Raw genomic sequence first — 9,220 nt, 5'->3', positions numbered from 1 at the left:
TAAGAATTGGAGGTGAAGTTACACTTAAAGCAAAGAGATCACAATCCAAATGAGTTCAGTACATGCAATAATTATTTTAACGTATGACTTAGGTATACACGTAGGAAGCCAAGGTGACCACTGACCATTTACCTCACACATCAAAATAGTGGTTCCATTCATTTTGTATCCAGTGTTACACTCTAATGTCACTGAAGACAGGTATCCATACGGAGTTAAAAACATAATCCTCTAAAATTCTCTAAAAGTTATTTATTAGATCCAAAAATGCTACATCCAGATGAACAGAATAACATTTTTGAGATTTCTGGATGATATCTGGATGATTGAGCATGCATCAAAACATTGTCTATTAGAGTTAACATTGTCTTAATAACCCATGGTTACAAATGGCATTTGCTTTATCACCAAAGTCAGATGCAGGCTGATATTTAATGTGTCTGTTTTCTACTTCTCCAGCAGTATCACAGTTTGTCCATGAAACAAAAATATGAGGATTAAATTGGTTCTTTATAAATTATTAAATAATATTATGTGCAATTAACTTAATAAATATGTTGTTTATATAACATTTATGTGAGTAAGACATTTTCTAAAGGTTCTCTTTTTTAATAAGAAAAGTTGAGATTGTTGTCTGCTTAAGCTGGCTGTGAAATACAGCTGCTAAAAGGATTTTGCATATAAAATCAAGTAATACTTTGAGACCCTCCTGTAGACACATACAGTATTGCAGGCAAAAGTAACAGTGAAACTTTTTAAATGAATGTTGATCCCCTATAAATGCTCACCAGGTCCTCCAGCAGGTCTGAATTGGCCAGTGTACCTAAATTACTCCAAAACCACATTGACGACTCATCCAGGAGGTCACAAGAGAACCCCCAAAAAAAAAAAACATTTTTTAAAGAACTGCAGGCCACACTTCCCTCAATTAAGATCAGTGTTCATGATTTAACAATAGGAAACAGACTGAGCAAAAATGGCTATCTACAGAAAATAGACATTAATGCAGTTTTTAAAAATGCCCTTCTCCACAGTACGTATTAGCCCAATTTAGGCTACATGAAAAAAAATGCAGAGCAAGCTATTGAAAATTATTCAAAACACTTACTGATACATTTTAGAGGATCGGGCTTGAATGTTCCATGTCACTGTAAAATTAAAAAGATGGCTATCAGAATGAAAACAAACAAGTGCACTTTAAATCAGGGGGCGTGTACTATCAATTCCACACCAGGATGATTTTTTTTTACAAGTGTATTGTATAATACACTTGGAGTGGTTCGCAGCCGAGTGTGAAGCGGCAGGAGAGGGGAGCGGGAGATTGACTGATGGATTAGTGCTGCAGCTGCAGTGATGTGGACGTGTACTGGTCCGTGGTGGTGAAGCTCTTGATTTACTGGTCTTTCTATGTCCTTACCCTCACCTATGGTCACAGATACAAGTGGCAGAAATGCGCTTTCTCTGAAGGGTGGATGGTCTTAGGGGGAGAAGTTCAGCCATTCGGGAGGGGCTTAGAGTAGAGTTGTTACTCCTCCACACCAAAAGGAGCCAGTTGAGGTGGTTTGGGCATCTCACAAGGATGCCTCCTGGTTGAGATGTTCAGGGCATGTCCCACTGAGAGGAGGCCCCGGTATTGGTAGGTGTACTGGTACATATATTGTATATTACCAAGGTATATGTACCAATATACCTACATTGCATATAGGTATATTGGTACATCTTTAAGAGAGAAATCAAGTACCCAAGTAGTATCACTGCTAAATATGAAATATATAAAATACAGAGAGACTTTATAATGTCTGAAATGAAAAGTTTTATTATTTTAACATTAAGTGTAACAAAATCAACTACAGTACAATGTGAGTAGTAATTAATCTGGAATTTTCTGACACTTTCTCTGAGAATGGAAACAAAATAGTATCAGTCAAGAAAGACCCAGTAAACTAAATATTTGGACAACTGTATGCTACAGTTCATATACATCACTAATTCAAGGATAATATTGCTGAATTCTACCTTATAGTTTAGTCTGTTTCTAGTGTTGAGCCAGCAGCACTAGAATTTTAATCAACCTGATATGACATATTTTAATGCCCTACAACGCCCAAGTACTGACACATTGTTGTGATACTGATTTCACAATAAGTGGGTGAGGTATTTGCATTTCTTCATAACCTGTAACAGCAATAAATCCTTTATCATATAAAACTTCCAGACCCTTATGAAGAAAACATCGAGGGAACAGTTTACCCTGCCCGGGATAGGGTTACCGGGGCCCCGCCCTGGAGCCAGGCCCGGGGAGGGTGCCCGAGGGCGGCGTCTGGTGGCCGGGCCTTAGTCCATGGGGCCCGGCCGGGCACAGCCCGAAGAGGAGACATGGGCCCATCCTCCCGCAGGCCCACCACCCGCAGGAGGCGCCATAGGGGTCGGGTGCATTGTGTGCTGGGCGGCGGCCAGGAGCAGAGGCCCTGGCGGACTGATCCCCGGCTGCCAAGACTGGCAATAGGGACATGGAATGTCACCTCTCTGGTGGGGAAGGAGCCTGAGTTAGTGCGTGAGGTTGAGAGGTACCGGCTAGATATAGTCGGGCTCACCTCTACGCATGGCTTGGGCTCTGGAACCAGTCTCCTAGAGAGGGCTGGACTCTGTCTCAGTCTGGAGTTGCCCCTAGTGAGAGGCGGCGGGCTGGGGTGGGTATTCTAATATCCCTCGGCTTGCTGCCGGATGCGTTGGGGTTTTTCCCGTGGATGAGAGGGTTTGTTCCCTGCGCCTTAGGGTCGGGAAAGGGTCCTGACTGTCATCTGCGCTTATGCGCCCGAGTGGCAGTTCAGAGTACCCAGCCTTCTTAGAGTCCCTCGGGGTGCTGGAAGGTGCCCCACCGGAGACTCTGTTGTCCTGCTGGGAGACTTCAATGCTCACGTGGGTAACAACAGCGAGACCTGGAGGGGCGTGATTGGGAGGAACGGCCTCCCTGATCTGAATCCGAGCGGTGTTTTGTTATTGGAATTCTGTGCAAATCACAGTTTGGCCATAACGAACACCTTGTTCGAACATAAGAGTGTCCATAAGTGCACGTGGCACCAGGGCGCTCTGGGCCGCAGGTCGATGATCGATTTTGTAATTGTATCACCAGACCTGCGACCATATGTTCTGGACACTCGGGTAAAGAGAGGGGCTGAGCTGTCAACTGATCACCACCTGGTGGTGAGTTGGATCAGGTGGCGGGGGAGGACGCTGGACAGACCCGGTGCACCTAAGCGTGAGTGAGGGTGTGCTGGGAACGTCTAGCAGAGGCCCCAGTCCGCGAGATCTTCAACGCACACCTCCGGCAGAGCTTCAACAGCATTCCGAAGAGACTGGGGACATTGAGTCCGAATGGACCATGTTCAGCGTCTCCATCGCCGGCTGCTGCATTGAGCTGCGACCGCAAGGTGGTTGGTGCCTGCCGTGGTGGTAATCCCCGAACCAAATGGTGGACACCAGAGGTGAAGGGAGCCACCAAGCTGAAGAAGGAGTCCTATCGGGCTTGGTTAGCCTGTGGGACTCGGAGGCAGCCGACAGGTATCGACAGGCCAAGCGGAATGCGGCTCGGGCAGTGGCTGAAGCAAAAACTTCGGGTGTGGGAGGAGTTCGGAGAGGCCATGGAAAAGACTTTCAGACTGCCTCGAAGAGATTCTGGCAAACCGTCAGGCGTCTCAGGAGGGGAAAGCGGTGCTCTACCTGCACTGTGTATAGTGCTGGCGGAGCGCTGCTGGCGTCGACTGAGAAAATTGTCAGGCGGTGGAAGGAATACTTGAGGACCTCCTTAATCCCACTGACACGTCTTCCGAGGAGGAAGCAGAGTCTGGGGATGAGGGGAGTGACCCGCCAATTTCCGGGGGCGAGGTCACTGAGGCAGTTAAACAACTCCTTGGTGGCAGAGCCCCTGGTGTTGATGAGGTCCGCCCCGAGTTCCTGAAGGCTCTGGATGTTGTAGGGCTGTCCTGGTTGACACGCCTCTACAATGTTGCGTGGAGATCAGGGGCAGTACCCCTGGACTGGCAGACCGGGTGGTGGTCCCCATCTTTAAGAGGGGAGACCGGAGGGTATGTTCCAACTACAGGGGATCACACTCCTCAGCCTCCCTGGGAATGTCTCGCCAGGGTGCTGGAAAGGAGAGTTCGTCCGTTAGTCGAACCTCGGATACAGGAGGAACAATGCGGTTTTCGTCCTGGTCGCGGAACACTGGACCAGCTCTTTATCCTCTCAAGGATACTTGAGGGTGCATGGGAGTTTGCCCAACCAGTCTACATGTGTTTTGTGGACTTGGAGAAGGCATTCGACCGTGTCCCTCGGGGTGTCCTGTGGGAGGTGTTGCGGGAGTATGGGGTGTCTGGCCCATTGCTACGGGCCATTCGATCCCTATACAACCGTTGCAAGAGTTTGGTTCGCATTGCCGGCAATAAGTCGGACTTGTTCCCGGTGGGTGATGGGCTCCGCCAGGGCTGCCCTTTGTCACCGGTTCTGTTCATAATTTTTATGGACAGGATTTCTAGGCGCAGCCAAGTGGCGGAGGGCTTTCACTTTGGTGGCCTCAGAATCTCATCTCTGCTTTTTGCGGATGATGTGGTTCTGTTGGCTTCATCAGGTGAAGGCCTCCAGCTCGCACTGGAGCGGTTCGCAGCCGAGTGTGAAGCAGCGGGAATGAGGATCAGCACCTCCAAATCTGAGGCCATGGTTCTCAGCCGGAAAAGGGTGGAGTGCCCACTCCGGGTCGGGGATGAGTTCCTGCCCCAAGTGGAGGAGTTCAAGTATCTCGGGGTCTTGTTCGCGAGTGATGGGAGAAGGGAGCCGGAGATCGACAGACGGATTGGTGCTGCGGCTGCAGTGATGCGGACGCTGCACCGGGTCCGTCGTGGTGAAGAGGGAGCTGAGTGTAAAAGCGAAGTTCTCAATTTACCGGTCGATCTCGTCCCTACCCTCACCTATGGCCCACGAGCTGTGGGTAGTGACCGAAAGAACGAGATCGCGGATACAAGCGGCAGAAATGAGCTTCCTCCGAAGGGTGGCTGGCCTCTCCCTTAGAGATAGGGTGAGAAGTTCGGCCATCCGGGAGGGGCTCAGAGTAGAGCCGCTGCTCCTCCACATCGAAAGGAGCCAGCTGAGGTGGTTCGGGCATCTGACAAGGATGCCTCCTGGGCGCCTCCTGGGTGAGGTGTTCCGGGCATGTCCCACCGGGAGGAGGCCCCGGGGCAGACCCAGGACACGCTGGAGAGATTATATCTCTCGGCTGGCCTGGGAACGCCTTGGTATTCCCCCGGATAAGCTGGAGGAGGTGGCTGGGGAGAGGGAGGTCTGGGCTTCTCTGCTTAGGCTGCTGCCCCCGCGACCCGGCCTCGGATAAAGCGGATGAAGATGGATGGATGGATGGATGGAACTTCCAGACTCCAGAATTTAAGTATAATTAATGTCACTAATGCAAAAACAGCAAAAGTACATGGTAGTCAATGACTGCAAATTTATTTATTTATTTTTATAACCATCAGTCTAATTCATGTGGAAATTCAGGGACCTGAAACACACCTTTTTTTTAATCATCTTGGGCCACATTCTTAGTCATCATTAATATTAAAACAATCCTCTTGAATGGCTCTCTTATGACGCTCCATATATCTGTATAGACCTAACATAGGTCTGAGTCAGGAATGCCGCCAAGGAGATATATCTACTTAGAGGTAAATAAAAGTTAAATATCTGGTACTCTTCATCAGTTTATAGAAGTGAAGAGGGCCTTAGAAGGTAAAACATCTGAAGTTTGTTTACATTTATTTACACTACCTAAGACAATACCATAAGTCACAAATTAATATTTTCTCTACTTAAGAAAATCATAGACCTTTTATTTTCATTGATAGTGATAATCATCATTAGCTGCCTTCTAAAAAGCTTTGTTGGTTTTAATGTCAATATTTTGTATAACTAATGTATACAAAATTGTGTAACTACTATATGAAAAGTTGTACCTGATAAAGCAATCAGCAATCTTAATAAAAACAGTTATTTCAATGGTCTCGTAGACTCTTTTAAACTCTAGTATTTCAAATAAATAACAGACCATTTTGGTAAGCATTGCGTGAGTCATTCTGATAAACAGTCTGATATGTTATGCCCTACCCTCTTCACAAACACTCCCATGTGATCAAAGAACTTTGGTCAAGTATTAAGCCACAAAGCCGCTATCTCAAACGCATCATTCTAACTTCCACAGAACTACCACAGTAAACTTCAGGTCACTGACACGCATGGTAAATTCGCCTGCAATGAATATTTGTCTTCTGGTTGGCATATTTTTTGTATCTTCTTCTTGTGCATTTAACAGTTGTGCAAATGATTATCAGCAAGGCCAGAAAAGAACTCCAACGCAGCAATGTGCACCAAAGTGGCAGTCCCGCCAATGATCTAGAAAAGAAAAGGGGAGGGGGGCAGGTGTTTTGAGACAGCATCTTATGGCGAAATTTCAACAAATTTAAATTCTCTTTTCAGCCTTTAGTGATTCTTCCATAGAGAAAAAAGTAGGATAATGACTAACCTGATGAAAAAAAATCCTTGAGTGGTTTCATTCAGTTGTAAAGACTGATTTCCTGTGTTATCACTGTTGTTCATAATAACTAGGCAGGAGGTCAGAGTTGGTGTTGTGACTGTGGTTGTGCTCATTCTGTCTGCACAGTCATAAATTGGTTGACCTGGTAATGAAAAAAAAATTACAATGATAGTGCTTTATGGACCTTGAGGATGAAGCTTTTACAGCATTGTAAAAACAAGAGAGAAGAAAACAGACGTTGTTGTTTAGAGTATTTCATGGTAACTTTAAACTCTTTCTTTTATGTTTATTGTGTTTTTATGCTTTGAATATAATACTAATAACCTGATTTTTGTTAATAAAAAAATAGAATAACCCTAAGGAAAATTTGTACATAAAGGGTTTGTACATACTGTCATATCTGTTATAACCTCTAGGAGTCACTGAAGTCAAAACTTACACACGATGCCTTTAATCCTTTCTTCCAAGCTATAGTTTACTATACTACACACACACACAGGCATGCACGCATGCATGCACACGTTGCATAAAAACAATTATTAAATGTTATTTTAATTTTATCATAAATGTATGGCTTTACAGTGTCACAAACACGCAAATAGTCTATTTTTGCCACTAATATATGAGGGTATGATTATTGTAATCTTTTCGTCTTTCATATAACAATTTTAAGAACTAGGCTATTAAACTTAAACTAAATAGTTTTAAATAAATAATTAATGTCTTAATGTGAAAAAATCTCATTCTAAATTAAAAAACACACAAACTAAAAAATGATCACAAAGGGAACAGAACCACATCAGTGCTAAAACATTACACCAGAACACTTGCCATGTTTTAAAATGAAATAAAATAATTTATTTGTTGCTTTAGTCATTGCATATTGTCACTAAATATAAATGGTTGCTATATAAATGCTGCATGTTTTACCTTTTTTGCGACTGTTCTAAAAGCATTTTGTTAATCAGTAAATCACTGTAAAGACAGTTCTCACATTTATATTTGCACAATGGAATATCACATTTGTTCTTACCCTGAATATTAACAACATAAATACAGCTGCTGTTTGCAGGCATCAGAACCTGCACAGAGATGAGCTCACTCTTCTCACTGCTTATGTCATTACTGCCAATACAGAAATAACTACAGTCCTTTTGAACAGTGCCACAGTGAAGGTACAAGTCTGAAGCTTTATGAAGCAGGAAGTCCTTGCTGTCAATGTGCTGATACCAGGCATAACGAACACCAGTGCCCTTAGCACAATCACAGCGTAAGGTAACTGACTTCCCCCAACATGTTGGCCTGTCCACCAGAGAGCTCAGGGGCCAAAGTCGGGGCTTGGACACTGGAACTGGCACAAAAAAAGCAACGTCAGTCCAGTCAGCTTAATACCAAACAAAGGCTGCGATGCTGCATATTTCACGGTTATTGTAAAATAATGTTTATTTTCTAAGTTGCATAGGGTCTTTTATTCTTACCTTCAGTGATAATCACTTTGACTTGGGTCATAATGTCAGCATATATCTTATCAATCCCAACCCAGTACGCTCCAGCATCATCAAATCGGAGATTTGTGACTTTCACAAACAGCCCCCTTCTGTTTAAATCTATCACTTGGGACCTGTGTGTGTTTCGACTGTTTTCTGAGTCTGCCACAATCTCACAATTGCTTCTGGAGGGTCCTCTGCACCAATACTTTTTGCTGTACAGAAAATTGTTTATGCCATACTTGCATTTAAGGATAAATTCACCTCCAACATGGGCTGTGATCTCTCTTTTATCACATTCAAGTTGAAGACTTGCTGAAATACAAGGCAGACAGAAAGAAAATGCTTGTAGTCTGGAAAATCATAAAAATGTTATTATTATTATTCAAATTTTGATTGTCAGATATCAAAAATGCTAGAATAATTGTCATTCAAAGCCCGAAAAAAAAAAAAAACCTACAAGCAAAAAAAAACACCTCATAAGTACGTGAGAGCTGGGGGTAGGTGTCAAACATCCTGTGCGCATTTACAACACTTTTGTTTCATTTAACAGTAAGTAAAGCACAAAAAAACAAAAAAAAAAACCCATATATTTCATACAACCTTTCAAGAAAAGGTGTTTCCCAAAAAATGTTTACATGTTAATTAAATTTAAGGTTTAAAGAAAAAAAAACATGTTAATTTAAACATGTTTTCTTCTTAAATAAATATCTCAATAAGGAGTAAATTAAAGCATTTTTTATAGGCTTGTATGTTTTAATTATAATTTCAAATCTTAAACAAATCTAGGATATGAAAGTGAAACAGTATTTTTTTCACATACCAATGTTCTACCTTTTAATAGTAAGTTTACTGTGACTGAAAAATATTAATAAGAAATCAGAGTTTTTATTTATGATGCTAGAATAGCAGTGATTTTACAGTTCATTGTCACAGAGAAGAAGTGGAAAAAAAATATTTACAAAAATAGAGCTTGTAGAGAGAGAAAATAAACAATGATGATTAAGGTGCTGAAAGATTTTAACTTTGATAGAAGGTTTAAATTATAGCTCACTAACCTTGAAAAAGCAAAACCAGGTACAATATCTTCATACTGGTGTCAGGTTTGTTGCTTGGAATCAACTATAATCGACAATCAGGAAACTGTAGAAGT

General features: G+C 43.0%; 1 protein-coding gene across 1 annotated transcript; it reads right to left on the bottom strand.

Annotated features, from left to right (window-relative positions):
• Positions 1–5,331: 5,331 nt before the first annotated feature.
• Positions 5,332–9,193, bottom strand: LOC116321963. Its single transcript, XM_039604154.1, has 5 exons — positions 9,126–9,193; positions 8,059–8,382; positions 7,614–7,931; positions 6,569–6,722; positions 5,332–6,438 (listed from the first exon to the last, which is right to left on the bottom strand). The coding sequence occupies exons 1-5, from the start codon at positions 9,157–9,159 to the stop codon at positions 6,270–6,272; spliced, it is 999 nt and encodes a 332-aa protein (XP_039460088.1). The 5' UTR covers positions 9,160–9,193; the 3' UTR covers positions 5,332–6,269.
• Positions 9,194–9,220: the final 27 nt, after the last annotated feature.

This window comes from Oreochromis aureus, linkage group 20 (assembly GCF_013358895.1).
Source record: "Oreochromis aureus strain Israel breed Guangdong linkage group 20, ZZ_aureus, whole genome shotgun sequence".
NCBI lineage: Eukaryota > Metazoa > Chordata > Actinopteri > Cichliformes > Cichlidae > Oreochromis > Oreochromis aureus.
This window is presented reverse-complemented; position numbering and strand designations above follow the sequence as displayed.

What these genes read in the sequence shown, in the direction of transcription:
- LOC116321963 (XM_039604154.1), bottom strand. Translation starts at nt 9,159, where the DNA reads ATGAAGATATTGTACCTGGTTTTGCTTTTTCAAG. An exon ending in CCTGGTTTTGCTTTTTCAAG is followed by an intron (nt 8,383 to 9,125) that starts GTTAGTGAGCTA and finishes CTTGTATTTCAG; the next exon opens with CAAGTCTTCAACTTGAATGT. An exon ending in TTATGTTGTTAATATTCAGG is followed by an intron (nt 6,723 to 7,613) that starts GTAAGAACAAAT and finishes TTTCATTACCAG; the next exon opens with GTCAACCAATTTATGACTGT.